This window comes from Euleptes europaea, chromosome 2 (assembly GCF_029931775.1).
Source record: "Euleptes europaea isolate rEulEur1 chromosome 2, rEulEur1.hap1, whole genome shotgun sequence".
NCBI lineage: Eukaryota > Metazoa > Chordata > Lepidosauria > Squamata > Sphaerodactylidae > Euleptes > Euleptes europaea.
Window position 1 is genome coordinate 141,538,619 of NC_079313.1, and position 22,188 is coordinate 141,560,806.

Below are 22,188 nucleotides of genomic sequence, written 5' to 3' on the forward strand. Positions count from 1 at the left end.
AGCAAGTTTGTAAAACCATTTTGTACAGTGCAGCCTTATTACCTGTGCAGAAAACCACTCTTGAATAGGTCAGCTTTGCATAGTTTGCGGAAAACCCAGAGAATGGGAGCCTTCCTGGCCTCCTCAGGCAGTCCATTCCACAAGGCAGGAGCTGTGAGGTTCTTCAGCTGCCCTCGGCAATCCCAAAAAGTCACTTGCTCAGACAGGTGAATCAGAAGCAGGTAAACATTTATTGAGAAGCACGTAGGAACACAGCATTAGCAATCCACAGATACAAAGCTGCTAATGGCAATCACTACTACAAAGCATACCTTTAAGCATAACACCATCCTAGGTGCAAGGCAGAGTAGCCTGGGAATCAAAAGATAGTGCCTGGTAGGAAGCGGGAGGGTCAGCTAGCCACAATACAATGAGGCCCGCTAGAGGCTCAAAGTCGGAGCAGGGAGGGAGGATGGGAGAGTGGGGGCTGCTTGCACAGTTAGAAACGAAACCAAATAATGACACTTAACTGCTAAGGGCCTAACTCATGTCAAGAGCCACCTCGGAGTACTTGACATAACTGAACATTAAACTCATTAGATACACGTGAATAAAAATAAGCATGACTCATGGCATGACTCCTGATGCTTGCACGAAACCATGGCAGCCTTCAGGCATGACCCTGACATTCTGCCCCCCTTAAGACCTCCCTCCCAAGTCCACGGCAGGGCGAGGTTTCTGGGGGTACTCATCATGAAACTGTCGAACTAGACAAGGAGCGGCGACATGGGGAGCTGCCACCCACTCATCATGGGCGGGTCCCAAATGCTTCCATCGTATCAAATAGAACAACTTCCCTTTTTTCAGTTTGGAGTCAAGGATCTTTGACACTTCAAGATGTACCTCCCTGCCCACCACCGTTGGCACCTCGGGTTTAGGTTCTGGATGGAATTGGGGAGCTGACACATAGGGCTTGAGAAGACTGATGTGAAACACTGGATGCACCCCTCTAAGAGCTTTGGGAAGTGCTAATTCCACAGCCACCTCTTTGATCACTCTTGTGATGGGATAGGGACCCACACTGTGGAAGGCTCGGTGTTCCTCACTGTCTTTCCCCAAGTACTCCCTTTCAGTACCCTTCTCGGGGGAGGGGTCTCCTCGGCCTCAGACCACTCTGTCGGGGAATCAGAGCTGTTCTCCCCTCCAGAGTCCGCCAGGGTTCTGGGCTTAGCTGACAGCCCAACACTGGCTTCCTCACTGGCCTCCACCTGTCCCCCCTTTAGGGGATTGCCTCCCTGCCAAACCCTGACCCCGAGCCCATAAGGTTGGGGCCGCCCGACTGCTTCTGGGATGAGCGACGTTCCCCGGCTGCGATGCTGTCCCCGCCCTCCCCCCTTCCACGCCCAGCCGACGCTCAGCTGTCCCTCGGGCGCGCCCCGCCCCAGCAGCTCCTGTGTCTGCTCGCCGCGTCCCCCGCGGCTGTCTGGCTCCGTCCAGTGTCCGCCCTGCGTGTCTCTGTTGGCCTCTCCATCGGGCTGACGTCCTACAGAGGGAGGGGAATCTGGTAAGCCTGCCTCTTGTGTCCCTGGCCGCCCCAAAATCCCGGCATTGGTGCTCCTCCTACCCCCCCGGCTCTATCCGGGTCGTGTGGGTCGGAGGCGCTGCCCGAAGAGGGGGAGAGGGGTCTGCACTACGGCCCGCGATTCCGGCCTGCAGGCCCATCGCGGGACACACATTTGTTACTAAGTTTCTTACACTGCCGTAGAGTCCGAAGGTTTTTGGTGGATAGGTAAACCTGACCCCCACCTTAAAGTCCCACCCCGGAGACCGATGTTTATCTGCTTGCTCTTTATACTTGCATTTAGCTCGCTCCAGATTTTTCTGGAGCCAAGGCCATGTGTTTTGCACCACTTGTACCCAACCCCCCACTTCGCTCTTTACCCCTCCTTCTGGAGTAGTTCTACGTTACCAAAGGGTCCGAAATCCTTGCCGCACACCACCTGAAAGGGATTGTACCCTGTAGACGAATGGGGGGCATTGTAAGCATATTCAGCGATTGGTAAGAGATCCACCCAGTCGTCCTGGTGATAGTTCACATAACAGCGTAAATAACATTCCAACACCGAGTTAACACGTTCTGTCTGTCCATCCATTTGAGGATGGTGTGCTGAGGACAAACCCTGTTCTATCCCCATCAAATCCAAAAAGGCTTCCCAAAATTTAGCTACAAATTGTGGCCCCCTGTCGGAAATTATTTTGCATGGAAATGAGTGATATTTCATCACATGTGTAACAAACATATGTGCCAGCTTTTGGGCTGTCGGCAATCCCGAACACGGAACAAAATGTACTTGCTTAGAAAACAAGTCCGTCACCACCCACAACACCGTCTTCCCTCGGCTGGGGGGAAGGTCCGTAATAAAGTCCATAGCAATGATTTCCCAGGGAGCGGATGGGACTTCCAAAGGCTTGAGAAGTCCTGGGGGTTTCCCCATAAGTCTTTTTGAGGTTGCGCAGGTGGGGCAACTGCGCACAAAAAGGTCTACATCGGTTCTCATGCCTGGCCACCAAAATTGACGCTGCAACAAATGCAAAGACTTAACAAATCCAAAATGTCCTGCGGTTTTTGCCCCATGAATCATTTCCAACACCTCCCTCCGCACAGTTTCTGGAACATATAGTTTTACTCCATGAAACCATAACTCCCCCTGGCACATAAGAGTTTGAGGAAGCTTTTGGAGCCCTTCCTCTTGGCGTGCGGCTTCAGCCACCCTAGTGCAGAAAGCTTCCGGGAGTCCGCTTGCCGGGTCCGAAGTCCCTGCTCGGCTCTGAGCACGAGTGATCACGGCCAACCCCGACACCTCCCCCGTTGCTCTGGGGTGAATAAAGAATCCACCGGTTGGTCAATTTGACTGCGGTACTGAGGAAGTCGGGACAGTGCATCTGCCAGGAAATTCTCTTTTCCTGGAACATGTTTCAATACAAAGCGGAACTTGGCAAAAGAACTGTGCCCAACGAACTTGTTTGGCGGACAACTTTCTAGACCCTTTTAGTGCCTCTAGGTTTTTGTGATCGGTCCAGACTTCAAACGGGACGTCAACCCCCTCCAAAAAATGTGTCCACACTGAGAGGGCATGTTTAACAGCTGCTGCTTTCTTTTCCCAGATAGCCCAGTTAAGTTCAGCTTGAGAGAACTTCTTAGAAAAATACGCACACGGCTGTAACTGGCCACCCTCGTCTCTCTGGAGGAGCGCCCCCCCCATTGCTACATCAGAAGCATCTACTTGGACCACGAAAGATTTTTCACAATCTGGGTGTTTCAATAACTGGTTCAGATGTGAACAACTGTTTTAATGCGTCAAAAGTATGTTGACACTCAGGGTCCCATAATAACTTGGCTGACGGCAGCGTGGCTGCAGGTCCCTTGCCTTTCGTCCGCAACAGTGAAGTCAGAGGCAAGGCTATTTGCGCAAAGTTATGAATGAAATTGCGGTAGAAATTGGCAAAACCGAGAAACTGCTGCAATTGTTTGCGGGTAGTGGGGACTTCCCACTCTACCACTGCCCGAACCTTTTCAGGGTCCATGGCAAGTCCCTGATGTGATACAATATATCCCAGAAATGTAATGGAAGATTGATGAACGTCACACTTGGAAACCTTGGCGTACAATCTGTGGGCACGCAATCGACTTAACACTTCTTTCACCAAAGCCACGTGTTCTTCCATGGTCTCAGTGTAGATTAAAATATCATCTAAATAAACAATCACTCCTTTGAACAAGTCATGTAACACTTCGTTGATCATTTGCATGAAGACACTCGGAGCCCCCGTCAAGCCAAACGGCATGACTAAATACTCAAAACATTCCAAAACAACTAGAGAAGGCTGTTTTGTGTTCATCACCTTCCCTGATCCGAATACGATGGTAGGCTTCTATAAATCAAGTTTAGTGAAAATGCGACCTTCCTTCAACTGAGCGAGCAGATCTGGAATAAGAGGAAGGGGGTAGGCATTAGTCTGCGTGACCGCATTGAGTCTGCGGAAATCTATACAGAGTCGCAAATCACCAGTCTTTTTCTTTACAAAGTGAGGCGCTGAAGATGGACGTATAAACCCCCTGGCTAAATTAGTGTCCAAATAGTCTCTTAACACTGCCCTTTCCTTAGGACTCATAGGGTATATTTTCCCTTTGTAGAGTTTGCCCTCTCCTATTCAATTGCACAGTCAGTGGCTCGATGGGGAGGTAATTCGTCACACTCACATCAAATACACTGGCAAACTGTGCATATTCTTTGGGGAGCTGAGATGGTGGAGCCTCCGCTAACGGCTGTTCTTGCAACGCAGCCGCTTGTTCTTTGAACGCCACCTCCCTCCGATGTCGGTCGCACTGAGCTTGCAAGAAAGTGATAGTCCGAGCTTTCCAGTCTATGGACGGACTATGACCATGTAACCAGCTCATTCCCAGCACGATGGGATATTTAACAGAGGGGGCTATAGTAAAATGGAGCTGTTCCCAATGCTCCCCAACTCCCAAGGCTACTCGAGCTGTCCTGTGAGTAACCGCCCCCCCCCTTAAAATCACTACTGTCCATCTGGGCAAACTGAATGGGTTCAGGCAATTCCACCCTCTTAACCCATAACTTATGTGCAGTCTCTTCATTCATTAGGGTCCGAGCACATCCGGAATCAATTAGGGCTGCTACTCGTAACACGGGCCCCCCTTAGGTAACGCAATAGCTACTTCAGTGTACACATTGTCCTCATGATCGCTTACCATCACCGGAGCTCCCTGCTCATGGTCCGGAGTGGCCTGCTGTGGAGCCCCCTTTATAGCAGACCGACGGCGTTTTTTGCCGGCGGGCTCCACTCGTCCTCCTCACTGGAGGAGGAGGCATGGTTTGTAATCCGCGGCTCCTATGAGCCGGTAGCTTGATTTGTAATCCGCGGCTCCGATGAGCTGGGAGCTTTAGTCGGTTCTTGCCCCGGTTAAAGCTGCAGAGCCGTGGACGTCCCATGTCATCCCGACGGGGCGCTTCTGCGGCGGGCCTGTCCCTCGGCTCGCGCCTTCTCCGCCTCCACAGCTGCTGGCTGGGTTGGAGCCGACTTTTCAACCCGAGATGGGCAACGAGTGGCATTCCCCAAGCCTCCGCAAACAACACAGGCACCACTCTGAAAACGTTTGTTTCGTTCTGTCACTGTCAGCCCCCCTCCGAGCCCGGAGCAAACGTCTTTCGGAGCGCCAGGTCTGTCTCCATGGGGCTCGGTTTCCCGGGCAGTGCACTGCTTCGAGAGCTGCAACAATTGTCTACGGTTTTCGATGTCGGCTGCATGCCGCACCCATCCCTCCATGTCCGGAGGATTCCCTTGCATGAAGGCCAAGTGTTGTAGTTTGGGATTGAGCCCTTCCTGAAAATACTGTACTCGGGTGGCTTCACTCCAGTCCAAGATTTTACTGGAAAGTAACTGGAACTTGCTGGCATACTGCACCACTGACTTAGTCCCTTGGCGCAGTTGCAAAAGAGCCATCTTGGCCCATTCCCCCCGATGTGGGTCTTCAAACCGGTTACAGAGGGCCACCATGAAGTCATCCAGGCTTCTCAACACTTGAGAGAGCAGTTCATACTGTTGCACCATCCACACCGCCACTTCCCCCTGAAGCAGCGAAGCAACGTATTGAACCCGGCTCTCGTCTGAGGGGAAAGTCGTCCCTGTTCACGCATGAACACATCCACTTGGATCAAAAAATAAGACAACAGGTTGCTCGACCCATCAAACATCACCTTCAACTCACGCTGAGGTGGGGGCGCGGGGCCCGGCTGCCCCGGCTGCGGTGGAGGTGGCGACGGTGGCGGCTGAGCCGGCTGCGGAGGTTGCTGTGGTGGCGGTTGCCACAAGTCGTCCAACTCGTGCCACATGTCTTGTATTAAAGTGTGCATGGCTTCCATCCTCTCCGTCATCTGCTGCTTCTCAAAGCGCAGCTGTCGGCATTCCTCTTCCAACTCATGCCGCCAGAGCACTTCCCTTTGGGCCGGGTCGTCCTCAAACCTCATGCCCGAAATGAGGCGGGGGGACTCCAGCCAGGTGCTAATACGGGTAGTCTTAGGCAGCGCGCCTGCACCAGCGCCCATGCCAGAGCCACTCGGCTTTTCCCCACCTGGCTGGTCCTTCTTGGAGTCAGGATAGGGCTCACCCAGCGGTGGCGTCCCGTCCGGTTGCACTGTCTTGTCCTCCTTGCTGTCTCCATTCCTCGCCATTGCCACCCGCACGTTGGGATGGGAGCGAAGACTGGAGCAAAATGATTAGCAGCTTAATGTGAGGTTCTTCAGCTGCCCTTGGCAATCCCAAAAAGTCACTTGCTCAGACAGGTGAATCAGAAGCAGGTAAACGTTTATTGAGAAGCACGTAGGAACACAGCATTAGCAATCCACAGATACAAAGCTGCTAATGGCAATCACTACTACAAAGCATACCTTTAAGCATAACACCATCCCAGGTGCAAGGCAGAGTATCAAAAGATAGTGCCTGGTAGGAAGCAGGAGGGTCAGCTAGCCACAATACAATGAGGCCCGCTAGAGGCTCAAAGTTGGAGCAGGGAGGGAGGATGGGAGAGTGGGGGCTGCTTGCACAGTTAGAAACAAAACCAAATAATGACACTTAACTGCTAAGGGCCTAACTCATGTCAAGAGCCACCTCGGAGTACTTGACATAACTGAACATTAAACTCATTAGATACATGTGAATAAAAATAAGCATGACTCATGGCATGACTCCTGACGCTTGCACGAAACCATGGCAGCTTTCAGGCATGACCCTGACAGGAGCCACAATGGAGAAGGAAGCACATGTGCAGGCCATTGTTGACTTTGCCCATTTGCAGGTTGGCCCCTGCTGACATGAACGAAGCTGTGGCGGCAGGGGCCAAGGCCATGAAGGGCTTCTTGTATTTGATAGCCAACACCTTAAACTGAGCCTGGTAACACACTGATGGGCAGCCAGAGGAGTGTCTGCAGAATGGGAGGAATATGCATGCTCCGTTGAGCTCCTGTTAATAGCCGAGCCACGGCATTCTGGACCAGTTGGGAGTTTCCAAGTTGACTTTGTTGGAAGAGTTGCAATGTCTATCGTGGAAAGGAACTGAGAAGACGACCCAGCAGGGGGCGGGCAAGTGGTCAGCTAGTTAGGGCTGTAAGGCTAGAGACCTTTCCACCCCCTTTTTCACACCTCTTGTCTGTCCTTAGACTGATATTCTTAGGGGATAGTTTCCTCCTCCTCGCAAGTCATTCTACCCTCTCTCCCCCTCCTTAGCTAGACAGGCAGCTAGAGGCTCCTGGTCTCTCAGCTTTCCTATCCTAAAATGTAGTTCCTTCAATAAAGGCAACTTTATCTTTAATCAGCGAGACTGACCCTTCACTGCGTACTTAGCATACTCTGTCAACAGATTTTGATGGAAGAGCAATGTAAAGTACATTACAGTAGTCTAGTCTTGATGTTACTATGGGATGGATCTAGGTGGCCAGGTCAGCCGTATCAAGGTAATTGGCCATCTGAGTTGGTAGAAAGCCTTTTTTGTGTGGCTGCGTTCACTTGCTTCTCCAGTAATAAAGGTGGATCCAGTACAACCCCTCAAGCCTTTAAAGCTGAGTTCCCATCACGAGTGGGGAGCAGAATGTCCTCCCGAGATCTTCTGCCTTCACAGGGTTTCGTTTCAGTTTGTTCAGTTTTAGCCACTGTGGGCCAGGCAAGGACTCAGGGTCTCTGGCATCACCAAGAGATTTCAGATAAGGAAATATACAGCTGGGTATTGTCAGCATATTGGTAATAACCAACCCCAAAGCTACAAATGGTTTGTCCTAAGTTTTACATAGAGATTAAAAAGCATGGAGGATAGAATTCCGGCCTGTGGAATCCTCGCACCCATGACCCTAGTTTCCAGTAGCAACCCTTTGAGTCCAATCCACGAGGAATGGCTTGAACCAGTTCAACACACATCCTGTGATACCTACTTCTGCCTCCAGGCGCCTCAAGAAGAGGGCGTGGTCTTCTGTATCAGAGGCTGCAGATAAATCCAGTAAGGACAACAGAAAGGGGTGGCCTTTGTCTACGCTCAGGTGGAGGTCAACTGAAGCTCGCAGAGCAGTCTCTGTCCCATGGCCTGACCAGAGAGGCTCAGATTTAGTCATCAGCTATTGCTGAGCTACCTTGAACAAGTTGGATGAACATGATGGTGTACCTGTACTGGTTCTGAAATGAAGCGTGTTAGTCACACCGTGAGGATGTTTACTCTGTGGTTGTTGGTGCCATGTGGCTTCTTTGTGCATTTCTCACCACCAAAGTACAATGCTGTGTGCTCCAAGTGTGCACGCCAGAGTCCTGTCTCACATGCCGTCGCCTGAGCCTTAGGGAATCCTGGCTGGGTTGTGCTGGGGGTGTCTCGCTGAGAGGGTGTAAGGGAGGGGGATGACGGGCTGCAGCCATAGTTGGCACCTTGGGCCACTCTGGGGCAGGGCCATGCCGGCGGGGGCACTTTAACCTTGCACGGGCTTCTAGGGGCTGTGCTGCATTTTTTGCTGGTGAACTTTCTGCCAGTTCTGGGGGGCATTTCCCAGCCTGGAGGGGCTTGGGGAGCCCCCTGACTCACACCATGCTCCTGGGAACACACCTTTCTTGCACCACCATTGTGGGCGTGCTGGTGTATTTCTGGCAGCTGGCTCACTGATGGCTGGCTGCCGTGGCAGCGCTCTGGACACCACATTGGCGTAAGTCCAGGATAGCTGGGGTAACACCTATTTGACTCCCTGAGCATCCCCTCCTCCCCCCCCCCGCGGATGGCGCTGGTAGTGTTTGCTTTGTGGTTTTGATTTTATTTCTACATAGATTTTCTATACTGCCAGAGTCATAGCAGAAGGGTGGGGTATAAATGAAACAAATAAGCGGGCTGGGTGCTGCCTTCCCAATAATGCTTGGACTTCCTCCTCCCCACGCAGCCTGTCCTACTTAAAGACTGTTAGCCAAGCCCACGCCAGCCACCAAGGGGAGCTCTGCTGGCCATCCTTCGTAGTCTATCAGCACTCCCTGAGCCCCCAGGAGGATGCGGCCTCCCAGCCCAGCTCAGCTGCCAAGAAGGGTCTCGGCTCAGCGGCCAAGAGGAGGCACCTGGATGGTGAGGGGGGATGGAACTGGGGAAGACAGATGTAATTGTGATTGGGCAGGGAATGAGAGGTGCTGACAGCTAGTAGGGCAGACGAGTCCTGCTTGAGAGCGACTCTGTCTTGCTGGAGAGGGGGTGTGTGGGGTGAGGGAGTCGTGCTGCACAGGGAGCTGCACAGGGAGAGGAACGACGGCCCTGCAGCAGGGATGGAAAGCCACATCTTTGGTCTTCCTTGCCAGAGTCATCTGAACTGGGCAGTTCCAGCCTCCCTCCCAGCAGCCGCTTGCAGACCCCTCTGCTGACCTCCACGGCTCTGAAGGGAAAGCAGCCGCCCCTCATGCTCCCAGCGGGGTCTCGGGAGTCCAGCTCCGAATCAGAATTTGTGCAGAGGTGAGATATGTGGTATGTGAATTTAGGGGAGGCACGTGGGAACATGCCCAGGCTGCTTCCAGGTAGCCCTTGGCAGGGCTGGCAGTGAGGCAGACCTGGGAGATGAGGACCAGGATGAGCCATGTGCCAGTAGCCTCCTCCTGGACCACCTGGGAACAAACCGAGCCCCCGCGGGGCTGCTGACGCCTCAGGGTTTCTTTTGGGGAGGTGACCATAGACTGAAGTGACAGGCGATGCTTCCTCTTCCAGCAGTGGTGCCAGGAGCAGATGGCTCCAGCAGTGTGTTGGCGCCCTCTGCTTGGGCAGAGAGTCTTCACCCGCTTCTCCTGTGTTCCTTGCAGTCAGCCACCCTTGGGCCCTCAGCATTCCAGTGAAGCTCTTCAGAGCCAGAGGCAGCGGGATGGGAGCGGACTGGGCAGAAGACTGGATCGGTAAGGGTGACTGGCTTCATTCATTCATTTATTTGCAGAATTCCTGGTCCATATTTCTGCCCAAGCATGGCCACTAAGGCGTTATAAAACAATCATGAAACCAGTTTAAAACCAAGAGTAACATTCACCGTCTACCCCTCAACACGTTCATGTGTATCAAATGAAGATTCCAAACACTTTTCGAGGGCAGCCCCATGTAGAGTATACTGCAGTGATCTAATCTAGATGTAGGGAGGGAAGGCAGCATGGTATAGCCCAATCTCATCAGATTTCAGAAGCTCTGAGCCTGGCTTTGGGCCAGGGAGAGGGAGATAATAAGTTGAATGAATGAATGAATAAATAGGGTTGGTTCTTGGCTGGGAGACCAACAAGGAAGACTCTGCAGAGGAGTCTTTTCACTTGCCTTGAAAGCCCTTTGCTGGGGTTACCATAAGTCAGCTGTGACTTGATGGCACTTAGTTCGCACACACACAATCTAGAGGTAAACCAGGGCAGGCACACCTGGGCATCACTTCCACACAAGTCAAGTCCACACACCCCGGACATTGAAGCAGCCGGGCAGGGCAAGGGGCACGCAAGCAGGTGGTAGGCCTCAACCTTCCAAGGATCCTGTCCACATCCTCCATGCACTGAAAAGTATCCCAAGCAGCTGGACAAGCCGGCACCCGGGCACCATCTGACCCTGGCACTGCTAATGCGGAGTTCAAAGTCGGTACAGCTGTGAGAGATGGCGTCTGGAGATTCCTCCCCCACCGAACCACCCCCACCCCACTGGTGGGGTTCTTGCATCAGTTTAGCTGCAGCCAGTCTCACTCCTTGTGATCTGCTTGAAAGGTGAGGATATCCCCCTACCACCACCACCACCACCACGGTGTTCCGGTAGACGAGGTGGGTGGCTTGGGTCTAGGCCGAGAAGATAACCTGGATGCTGTTTGAAGGCCTGCAAGATGGAGCCCTTGAATGCTGCTCTTCAGAGCATGGCTCTCTGTGAACTCACTATCCTTGGACGACTCTCAACTGAATTTCCATGCTCAGGTTCATGTATTTCCTCACAACTATACGCATCCTTGACACATGTTACTCCTCCCCCTTCCTTATTTGTGTATCCCCTTTAAACAAGATGTACCCATCAATCCTAATATCCCAATTGTGAGTGCCATCCCACCAAATTTCAGTAATGCCTGTTAGGTTATGGTCCCCTTCCTGTATTAGGGCTTCAAGTTCTTCCTCCCCCCCCCCATATTTTCCCATACGCTGCAATTAGTGTGGACACACTGGAATTCATGGTTTATGTTTCCTGAGGGTTTTGTTTCTGTACTTACCTGCAAAGTAATCGTTCCTTACATATGGGCCACTCTGTGCACATCTTTAGTGTTCTTATCTCCTGTTATTGGCATCATATTAGGCTCTGAAGGTTGGCTTGCTTCCCCACATGATTTAAAGCCCTCCTTAGGTTTGCAAGGCTTACCAAACACATTTTTCTTACCCTCACGAAGTGCAAACTATCTCCCGACAGAAGAGCTTCATCTCGAATGTGAAACCATAGTCCAAAAAACCCAAACTGTTCCTGACTACACCATCTACATCGCCAGTTGTTTATTTCCAGTATTCTTCTCTCCTTTAGCCATGGCCTTCGACGGGAAGAACTGACAAAAACACAACCTGTGCTCCCAGGTCCTTCACTGTTTTACCCAGAGCCTCATAGTCTCTCTCAAGATGTTCTGGGCTGTGCCGGGCAGTATCGTGTGCTCCCACATGGATGAGCAGGAAGGGGGGTACTAATCCGATGGGTTGATGAGTCTTTGTAACTTTTCTGTCACATCCTGGATGTGTGCACCTGGTAGACAACACATTATCTCGAGATGACAAGTCCGGTCAGCACACTTTAGCCTCTACCCCTCTCAGTAGGTTCATAGGGGTCATCTTTGGAGACCCTGCTTCAGTTTCCGTAGCCATCTGAAGTGAGAAAGGGCTTTTCTCCGTTAATGGCATCACAGTTTTGGAACTCGCTCCCCAAGGGAGATTTGTCCATCTTCTATTGGTGTTTTCTGTTAGCGGATGAAGACTTTTTTGTTTTGTTTGGCATATTCCCAATAAGCGTTCAGGTGTTTGTTTTTCACTGAAGTATGTTATAATTTTAATGTTCTTAGTTGTTGTACTGTCTTAACGTTTTACGTGCACTACCACGGGAACCTGGTTGAGTGGAAAGACAGCAATTAAAAAAATAAAAGCTGCCTGGCTTCTGGTGCCGGGAGTTCTGAAACCTGTTTGTTCTGCTCATGCCGTTCAGGCTGCTTCTGATGGAGGAAGAAGAGGAGCAAGAGACTAGTGAGGAAGAGGAGGAGCAGCTTTTCAGGTCGGAGGAGGGTAAGGATGAAGCCAAAGAAACCTCTTAAGTTCTGCAGGGGGAGGGAAAATGCATACGAACATCAGAAAAGCCCTGCTGGATTAGACCAGGGGTCCTTCTAGTCCAGCAGCCTGTTCACACAGTGGCCAATCAGGTGCCTCTAGGAAGCCCACGAGCAAGACGACGGCAGCAGCATAATCCTGCCTGTGTCCCACAGCACCTAAGATAGTAGGTGTGCTCCCTGTGGAAAGAAAATTCCAGAGCCAAAGGCCAGGCAACCTCCCTTCTGACTCACCCTTGACTATTTTCTGGCTGCTCTTGGAGGTGTTGGCCTGGAAGATGGTGGGGCCACTGAGCCCTGCGAGGGAAGGCAGCGATTGGGCGGTCAGCACAGCTCCCATCTTCAGCAGCATGGTCATGTTGCCCCTACCTCATGCCCTCCCCCCCACCACATCTTCACCTCGGGGAGGCACCTCTTCCCCCAGCCCCTGCCCCCTGGCCAGGCTGCACAGTCGAGCAACTTTGGGTACGCCCCCTTTTTGCCAGCTGCCCACCCCCCACTCTCATCAGCTTTCCCGTTAGCATTCATGTGGAGCTTCAGACATCCAAAGCACTTTCCACACCTTAGCTTCTTGCCCTTACAGCCACCTGAGGAGGTAGGCCAGCATTCCCCCACCCCCCCGTGTTTTGAGTGGAGGACGAGTGGGAAGGGCTGTGGCTCGTTGGCAGAGCATCTGCTTGGCATGCAGAAGGTCCCAGGTTCAATCCCCGGCATCTCCAGTTCAAGGGACTAGGCAAGTAGGTGATGTGAGAGACCTCCGCCTGAGGCCTTGTAGAGCCACTGCTGGTCAGAATAGACAGTGCTGACTTTGATGGACGGGGGGGGGGGCGGGGTCTGACTTAGTATCAGGCAGCTTCGTGTGTGTTCATGGGGCGCCTTGCTTGCCCCCCCCCAGGAGAGGGTTGACCCCAGTGACCTGCCAGTTCCCTTCCTGAGCTCCAACACCATGTCCAGCCTCTGAACCTGCAGAGGACGTGGCCATTTGTCTTTGTTGCCCTGCTTGAAGAACTCTTTTACATGGCCTAAAATGGCGGGGAGGGGGGGAAGCTCTATTAAAAACAGAATCCTTATGGATGTAGACAGAAAGCTTTACTGAGGGGGGAAATTAGCATGGCTTTTTAAAAAAGGAGTCCTGCTGCCTGCTGCTCACCCCTTTCATGTTCCTGGGAAGAGTTAAGAAGCCCTCTGGATAACGTTGATCTATCAGTGTTGTACAAGTGGGACTTCCAAAAAGCTTTGGCCAAACTCCCTAATCAAAAGCTCCAGCGGAACAGTTGTGGGACAACAGAACAGGGTAGTTCCTCGCATGGCCAGAGAAGAGGACAGGAGGGACTGAGGTCCCCACTGCAGAGGGAACAAGGTGTGTGTGTGTGGGGGGGGGGGGGGCAAAGGACCAGTTGCAAATGAGCTGGAATTCAAGGTGGGCCTCAGTTTGGCAATGAGGCCAATGCAGTCAGTAAAAAAAAAGACATGACAAAAAAGATGAGTTGTTTTTTATGTGCTGACTTTCTCTACCACTTAAGGGAGATTCAAACTGACTTACAGTCACCTTCCCTTACCCTCCCATCAACAGACCCCCTGTGAGGTAGGTGAGGCTGAGAGAGGTCTAAGAGAACTGTGACTAGCCCAAGGTCACCCAGCAGGCTGCATGTGGAATCTGCAGTTCACCAGATTAGTGGCCACTGCTGACGTGGAGGAGTGGGGAATCAAACCTGGTTCTCTAGATTAGAGTCCACTGCTCCAAACCACCACGCCACAAAGAACCTTGAGTGCATCATGCTGGGGCTGGACAGCCGGCTCTTGGGCAGGCTCCTGTTCTTGCCTGAGGGGTGTTGGGGGGGGGGGGACAGGACTCAACTGGCCACAAACAACTGGACAAGCCCTTGCCAAAGATGCTCTAGGCTGATCCTACATTGAGTAGGGGATTGGATTAGATGACCTGTCTGGCCCCTTCACCCTCTGATTCTGTGATTCTGAGCAGTTTGATGCTGCCCTCTCACAACTGTGCGTAAGGCTGAGAGAGGCCGAGCGGTCCACGGTCATCCAAGGAACGTGATGGAAAGGGAGATGCAGCCAGATTCCAGTGTAAAAAAATTAGTTTAAGAATGATTCGCATTAAGGCAAAAGGAAAAAAAAACTTATCTTGTACCTGATTGGTAAATAGACCTCGGGGCTTTGAAATTATCTGTATAGAAGCAGCAAAAAAGATACCGAGCTTTTTCAGGTGAGAAACCGACAGAGAAAGAAGTCATTCATGGGGCAGAGGGAGGGGAGCAGAACTTTTTCTCAGTCCCCAACAATGGAAAGTTCAGTGTGGTGCGGCAGCGGGAGGGGGGTGGAGGCAAAATCTATGCCCCCGAAGTTTTCTCCCTTTCCTGTAAGACTTGGCCAGGCCCCCCAGTGAAGCTGATGGGCAAGAGATGCCAGCATGGGCAAAAAGTATTTCTTCACTGAACAAATAATTGTGGCGCACTCTGCCGGGGACATAGTGGTGAGGCCAGGCTGCCAGCCACAGGGGCTAAAGGGACACCTCCTGCCCCCCTTATGGAGAAGCAGTCTCGGAGGGAGGGAGGCCTTGGCCTCTGTGCCGTTGCCAGGCCCTGCAGGGCAACTGGCGACCCCACGCATGAAGCAGACCGCTAGACTAGGTGGCCTGATCTGATCCAGTAGGGCTCTTCTTATGACGGTGGAAGGGAACCTTTGCTCAAGAAGGCCGTCTGCATGGTGTAGTTAGGTGCTGGGCTAGGAGAAGGCAGTGGTCCAGGGTGCAGTGGCAGGCCACACCCAGGCTCCGCTCAGCCTCGCCTCCCTCACAGGTTTGTTGTGATTGTACAGTCACCCTGGACTGCTGAAGAGTGGGGTGGACTAAAAGCCAAAGATCCAGTGGCTGCGAGTGCAACAGTGGACTTGCGCTCTTGCCTCACTTCTAGGGGCAACTCATCGGTCAAGGAAGGGAACCAGCTGCTGAGACGAGAAGGGCCTTTGCAGGGCAGCAGCTGAGCCCTTGGTGTGTTGTGAGGCTCTGCTGTGCCTCAGAGGTCTACCCAGCAGCCCCTGTACGCACGGGCTTTCCTTTGGGTACTGTAGCCGGCATGCCATTTCCGGCAGAGGAGCTGCAGGACTCCTAAACGGAGCAATGATAAGCAAACAGCCTCCTGTTGCTAGTCCTCGTTGAATAGGGTGACTCAGTGACGTGTCCGCCGATCTCTTCAGTTCCTGTCTTTTTCGCCCTCTGTGCAGGCACCCCCAAGGCAGTTGGCAGGATGCAGAGCCCTCCATCTTTGTGAGTTTCTCGTCACTCCCATTGCTGCCAGGGATTGTGTCAGTTACATGGGTTGGTTACTCCCCCTTGTCAGTTCTGTCTCTGGACCTCTCTTATTAAGAGAATGCTGTTTAATTCTTTCTTGAAATCTGTTGGTGTCAGTTATGACTCTCAAAATGCCGATCTTGGCCTCAGCTGGTTCGCCCACCCTCCAAAGGAGGCCTCAGGGATTCTCATTACTTAATTCTTTATTAGTCCAGCACTGTTAATGTTTCCTTGTTAATAAATAAAACGTTTTTTTTGTTGAAGCAGCCTCCTTGGGCCAAAAAGGAAATTGCTTTCAGGCGTCAGCTGGTATCTTCAGGCAGCTCTGCAGTTAGAAAGAGCAGCCTACCCCGCATTAAGGCGGATGACGTAGGAGTCACTGTGCGTCACATACCGCACCCAGCGATAAGGAAGATTCGGCTGCGGCCCTGTGAAGCGCAGAAAGCGTACCTGCAGGCCTGAGCAGGTGTAGGCCGGCACCTCGAAAGAGAGGTTCAAGGGCCCCAGCTCCCGCAACATGGCCTGGCTCAGCCCTGGCACCTCCAGCTGGAGAAAGGGAGGACAAAGTTATCCCTCAAGTGCTTTTGCTAAAAAATGCAGTTATTGCTAAGTTCACTGGGAGGAGGGGGGGGGGTTTGCCACTACATTGCCACCTCTTTTCCCCCTTACCTTAAAAAGGGCGGAGAGCTGGGACCCGCCTTGCACTCTGGGCACCAGCCACTCAATGGATTTGGTGCTGGACTGCAGGGCAGCCGTTTGCTCTGGACTGCTCAGCTCTTGAGCGAGGCTGGGGAGGAAACCCAGAAGGTGAGGGAAAGTGGGAGCTGCCATGCTGCTCTGTTTGTCCGCAGGGTCCCACACCGCCCAAAGGGATGTGTGGATGTGCTGCACAATAGCTATTCCTCCCCCCTCACAAGAAATTTCTTCCAAAGTCCTGGAGAAAGCAGCCGTTGGGCACAGCTGGGAACTGCCCCCCTTACCTCAGAGAGGCCCTGGGGACAGGCAGGTGGAGGCAGACGTTCACAGCGTGGCTGCAGGATAGATTACAAAGGAATTACAGAAAGGGGAGTAATGGGCATTTTAGAACTGGGGTGGTTTCCACTACCCCTCCCGTTATATAACCCCAATGGAGGGCTTTTTACCTCTTGGGGGGCAAGTCACAACGCATCTTAAGGTACACCTGGAGCCTGCACGGAAGGGGGAAACGTGTAAAATGAGCGAGTGTGGGAGCCCTTTCTGTGCCCATCCCCTGGGAGTGGCATGCGGGGGGGGGGGGCCTGGCAACTCTCACCTGCCGCTGGCATCACGGTTAATGGTGGGGAACAGATGGAAGGGCAGAGCGGAAGGGATGTCGTCTGCCAGCTGGTACTGCATCAGGGTCAGCTGGGGAAAAGTCACAAGTGTCAGGATGATTGCCCCTCCCCCCCGCCCACTCCGTAAAACTCCCGTCCTGAGCCCTTACCTCCCCTTGGCTGGGGTTGACGCGGAGGATGCGGCTGCGCTCAAACTCCTCCAGTTTCACGGAGCTGTGGAAGGAACATTCGTCCACGCGGACGGCCGTGCCGTATCCTGGGGGAGAGTGGCAGGGTCGTCAAGGGGGGAGAAATGGAAAAGGGGAGGTCCCGCGGGAGGAGGCCAGGCAGTACTCACCTCGCACCTCTGTCTTGCCCACACAGAATTCCTCTGTGAGTCCGATCCGCATCTCTGCAAGGAGGCCGAGGGTCAGAGGGGCGCCCACTGCTCTTGCTAAGCATCCCGCCTCCTGCAGCAGCTCTCTGCCATCCCCCACACCCTCACCCCGCCCTCACTGGTCCTCCTGCTCCCTGGGCCTTGTGGCCACCTTGCCAGCGTGCAGAGCTTGTGGGCTGGCCGTGCGGTCTTAGGGCAAGGCCTGCACTTGAGCAAGGGCTACCCAGGACACTCCTCGGGGTGTGTGTGTGTGTGGCACCAACAAACTTCCCAGCTATCCTGGGACCCCCATTCACACTCCTCCCACCCTCAATGCAGGGCTGGGACATACCCCAACAGGTGCCTGGCTTGGGGACCCCCCCTCCCCTCCCAGCCTCTTTGACAGAAGGCCTTCTGTCAAAGGGCCCTCTGCCCTTTGGAGGTGGGCAGAGCCAACTGCTATGAGTGTGCGAAAAGAAGTCCTGGGAGAGCCCCTCCGTTGACTTCAGCCCCCTAGTGTGCTGTGTCCAGCTGAGGCGGTCACCAAGTACGGGCTGCTGGTTCCCAATGGTAGGCTGGAACAGGGCGAACAGCTCCCAAGGCCCTGGCATTTGTAGAAGGGCCAGTAGGATCACTGGAGTGGCCGCAGGGCTTCAGACCAGCGGCTATGGCCAGTCACGTGCCACCGGGAAGCCCCCGGGTGAGAGCCCCCTGCGCCCCAACAGGGTGATCGGAGACCCCTTTGGGCTAACACCCAGTGAGAGACCTCGCCCTCATTCATTTAACTGGATCTGTAACGCATCCGTGCCAGTGACCATCAGCACATGTGGCAAAGAGTTCCACAAGCAACTCACTTCCATTTGTCTGTTTTTCATCTACCGCCAGGTTCATGGTGTGGCCCCAAGTTGTAGTATCTCTCCACCACACAATTTTGTAGGCCTCTGTGACGTCCCCCCTTCAGCCACCTTTGCTTAATCTAAAAAGCCCCTTATGAGACCGGTGTTGCAACCCTCTAAGCAATGCTTGGTCCAATGCTCGCAGCAGCAGGAGGGGGAGACCCTGCCCTCAGTTCCCCAAGACGCGCAGCCAACCTGGGCCCTTACTTACCGGAGCACCCAGGGAAGAAGCTCTTGAGCCGGATTTCCCCCTGGACATCAGTCTTCATGGGAGTGCCCTGGGGGTGGGGTGGAGAGGAAATGAGCAAAAAGGTTCCATCCCTCCCCAGCTGGGAGGAGCCTGCAGATGCAAGAACCAGATGCACAGCAGGCAGGGGAGGGGGGCTCAGGCTCCCCCCAAGTAAATGCCCACAGCACCAACTCACATTTGCCGCAATGACAACAGAGAGACGCTCAACCACATCCAGGAAGACTTCTGGCCGCGCACCCTGGAAAAGAGGGAGGCGCAAGTGAGGGGGTGGCCGGTGGGGGCTCTCTGCCCCCCCCACTGGCTGCCCCGGGCGCTGAGGGGTCCCCTCCCTGGAGCTGAGGCCCCCTCCACACATGGCTATTTTTGTCAGTCTTTGTTATTACAGCCCTCAACCAGCAGGATCCACACAGGGCTTTTCAGAGGGGGCCCCAATCCTGTCAGCCTCTTCATAACCTTCAGGCTGGATTGGAAAGGAGCCCACTAAGCCAGGTGAGGGAAGAGCGGGGTGTGTGTGTGTCTCTTACCTGTTCTCCCCGTAGAGGAAGGACGGGGCGGGTGGCAGCACAGCTGGGGGCCACTTTGCTTTGTTGTGTGTCAGCTCCAAACTGAAATCACATTGAAAGGGGATGATGGGCACATGACTGGGGGGAGGCAGGCAGGAATAACCTCCCCAGCTGGTACCTACCCCCGGAGCCCCAGGCGAGGGCAGGTCCAGGGGTGAGGGGGAGGCTGGTGAGCTGTTTGGGAAAACGCTGACAGGTTTAGGAATTAAAACGTCAGAAATGCACAGGGGTGCTTCCGCAGGAGTTGTCTGTTGGGAGAAAAGGCAGATGAACTCTGCAATAAAATGGGTGCTGCGATAAATTGTGGCAAGATAAAATATTAACTACAGCTTTTCTCAGGCTGTTACCTTGCTTTCAAATTTAATTGTGAATGTCATGCTAATACAGCCATGGAGGCGCGTGGATGCTATGGTGGAATCAGCAAAGACAACGCTGATAAAACTCCCGAGACCTCACGGGGGGGAGGGCTTTTTGGTCACGTTCCCTATGTGTGCACTTAGAAACAAAGCTGAAATTCACACGGGCAGAGCTCTTGGGACCAGGGGCTGCCAGCAGGATTGCTACTGACTCTGGCACGACCACCATGCTCTCTGCACTTGGGGGGGGGGGTAGGTGCCCTCTCTGGCAGAGGTGTCAATGCACAGCACTGAGGTTTGAAGATGAGGGCCACCTGTTTCCTGTCTGCAACAGAGCTCGGGGGGGGGGGGAGATGGTTCTGTCCCATCCCCCCACCTTTTATAACTGTGTGACTGGCTCCAGGTCAGTCCACACACTTTTCAGCAGACAGGGACTTGGAAATTGGGTCTCCGCCCTCCTGTTCTGGTCTTCCAAACATCACGCCAGGGTCACTGCGAGGTCATCTTCTGAGACCCACAGCCTGAGGTGGGGCTGATGTGCTGGTGATACGAAAGCCCCCCCCCCCTTGTCACTCCCTTGTTCCAAAATTACCACATGTGAAGCTGCCAAATTGGAATCAGGCCAACGAGGTCAGTTTTGTCTACTTGGACCAGCAGCCCTGCAGGGTCTTGGGCAGAGACGGGGACTTTTCACGCCGTGGCCTGACATGACCTTTTCAGCTGGAGACTGAATCTGGGACCTCCGGGGTGTCAAGCAGAAGCTCTTCCTTCCACAGAGCCATAATCCCTCTTCCTCCTCCATGTTTTAGACATTTTAATTTTGAAAGGCGTTTGAAGTGCCTGACCGAATAGGTGTATTTCCCCACGGCCCTGCATCTGTCGAGCCGCTTTGACTCCTGCTGAAGGGCCACACGCCGACACAGCTGTGCTTTATCAGACAGCTGCGCGGAGTGGGCTCTGGATCCAAAACGCAGGGCAGGACGATGCACGAGCAGGTCGCCATCATAGCAGGAGAGGGAACTTTAAATGGCTTTTCCCCCTTTTAATCAGCCCTGAGGACAGAGGCTGGCTTGGGGAAGGAAGACGGATGGGACGGGCTGTAGTGGGCCTGGTTCTGACCTGATCCGGCACGGCTGCTCTGGGCAGGCCTGCATCCCCCCCCCCCCCGACTGGGGCCAGAGCCTGCTGTGCCTGAGGCGGGCAGGAGGGACTGGCCCGGAGGGTCCAGCCGTGCGGAGAAGCGGCCGCCCCCCACGCCCTGCTCCTCACCAGGCCGACGGTGCTGAGGTTGAGAAGGCTGAAGTGCTGGCTGACCACGGGCTCCGTCTGGATGAAGTTTTTCAGCACGTCAGGCCTGGTCGTCTGAATGTAGCCAAAGTCCTAAGGGAGACGAACAGCAGCCCCGGCGGGTTGACCTGGGCCCGGCCCCACCTCCCCTCTGGCAGTTGGGATGCCCGTGCTGGGTGGGTGGCCGTGCCGGCAGGGCTTGCAGGCCTGGGCAGCAGTGGCAGCAGCGTCCCCAGCTGTGCCCCTGGGGCAGGCAGGCTGGCCACCCCTTCTCCGGGGCGGGGGCTGCCAAGAGCCCGCCCTCCCTCCCTCCCTCCCTCCCTCGGTGGCCGCGGGCAGGGGGGCGCCCCCGCCAGCTCCGGGTCTGGTGGGGGGGGGACGACTCTTCCAGGGCCCCCTCTCCCCTCCCCCCCCTCCCCGCCCTACCAGCAGCTCGTCCAGCAGCTCGTAGATGAGGGCGAAGTTGAGGCTGACCGTCTGCTCGTTGAGGGCGCCGCAGTAGTCGCGCAGGAGGGCGGCCAGTCTGCGGGGGGGGCGGGGTGGGGGGCGAGAGCGGTCAGTCGGCCGGCCGGCCGGTCAGCCCCTCCCCCCCCCGCCCGGCCCGGCTCACCTGCTGAGGAACTCGACGGCCAGGAAGGGCGAGGCGGCGGGCAGGAGGGTGGCCGCCAGGTAGAGCCCGCCGTGGCGCACGTGCGCGAAGGGCAGCCCCGGACCGTCCGCGGCCTGCGGGGGAGACGAGAGACCCGGAGGGAGGGGGGGGGAGGGAGGGGGGCGGCGGCGACCCCCCCGCCCCTCTCTCGCCCCCAACCCGCCCCCCGCCCCCTCCCGCACCATGACAGGCAGGGAGGGGGAGCCCCCCGCGCCCGCCCACCTACCATGAAGACCGGGGCGCGGCCGCCGGGCAGGGCCGTGAGGCGGCGGTAGAAGGCGGCGGGCAGGTCGGCTCCGCCATCGCCGCGGACTCCGCGCCGGGGGGGGGGAGGAGGGTCAAGGAGCCAGAACCGGGGTGGGGGGGGGAGAGAGGGGGAGGGTCCCACCGCCCCCCGCCAGCCCCGCCCCCCGGCCGCAGGATACGGTCCCTGTAGAGCAGCGGGTCTCCCTGCGCCGAGAGCACGAAGACCTGCGCGAACATCGGGGCGCTCCGCGCATGCGCGGCGCCGGGCAGTCGGGGGCGGGCCCCGTCGCGGCCGTCACGTGACAGGGGGCGGGGCGGCGCCGGGTTTCGCGCCACTTTCCGAGCCCGGCGGGAAAAGAGGCGGCGGCGGCGGCAGAAGGAGCAGCAGCAGCAGCAGGATGGCGGGGGCGCGCGGCCACGGGGGCGACTACGCGGAGGAGCGGGGTGAGCGGGAGCGCCCCCCCCGGACCCCCCTCCCCTCCTCCCTCCCTCCCCCCAATCTGCGCCCCCCCTCTGACTCTCTCCCCCCCCCCCCCGGCAGAGAAGGCCCGGAGCTTCCTGGAGGGCTTCCACCGGCAGCAGCAGCAGCAGCGGCAGCAGAAGGAGTTTC

At 55.1% G+C, this 22,188-nt stretch overlaps 2 protein-coding genes across 2 annotated transcripts in view; one reads left to right on the forward strand and one right to left on the reverse strand.

The window, feature by feature from the left end:
• The window catches only part of STAG3 (STAG3 cohesin complex component), a 77,995-nt gene extending 62,639 nt beyond the window's left edge, over positions 1-15,356 (forward strand). The window contains 6 exon segments of the mRNA XM_056844960.1: positions 8,964-9,139; positions 9,367-9,517; positions 9,859-9,948; positions 12,239-12,315; positions 12,620-12,821; positions 15,287-15,356. Coding sequence (XP_056700938.1) covers positions 8,964-9,139; positions 9,367-9,517; positions 9,859-9,948; positions 12,239-12,315; positions 12,620-12,821; positions 15,287-15,356 — 766 coding nt within the window.
• A 652-nt stretch (positions 15,357-16,008) lies between these two features.
• AP4M1 (adaptor related protein complex 4 subunit mu 1) lies at positions 16,009-21,828 on the reverse strand. Its single transcript, XM_056844596.1, has 15 exons — positions 21,758-21,828; positions 21,559-21,644; positions 21,294-21,406; positions 21,110-21,206; positions 20,666-20,776; positions 19,002-19,082; positions 18,653-18,715; positions 18,439-18,505; positions 17,314-17,367; positions 17,126-17,232; positions 16,955-17,046; positions 16,806-16,850; positions 16,644-16,694; positions 16,333-16,450; positions 16,009-16,209 (listed from the first exon to the last, which is right to left on the reverse strand). The coding sequence occupies exons 1-15, from the start codon at positions 21,813-21,815 to the stop codon at positions 16,009-16,011; spliced, it is 1,344 nt and encodes a 447-aa protein (XP_056700574.1). The 5' UTR covers positions 21,816-21,828.
• Positions 21,829-22,188: the final 360 nt, after the last annotated feature.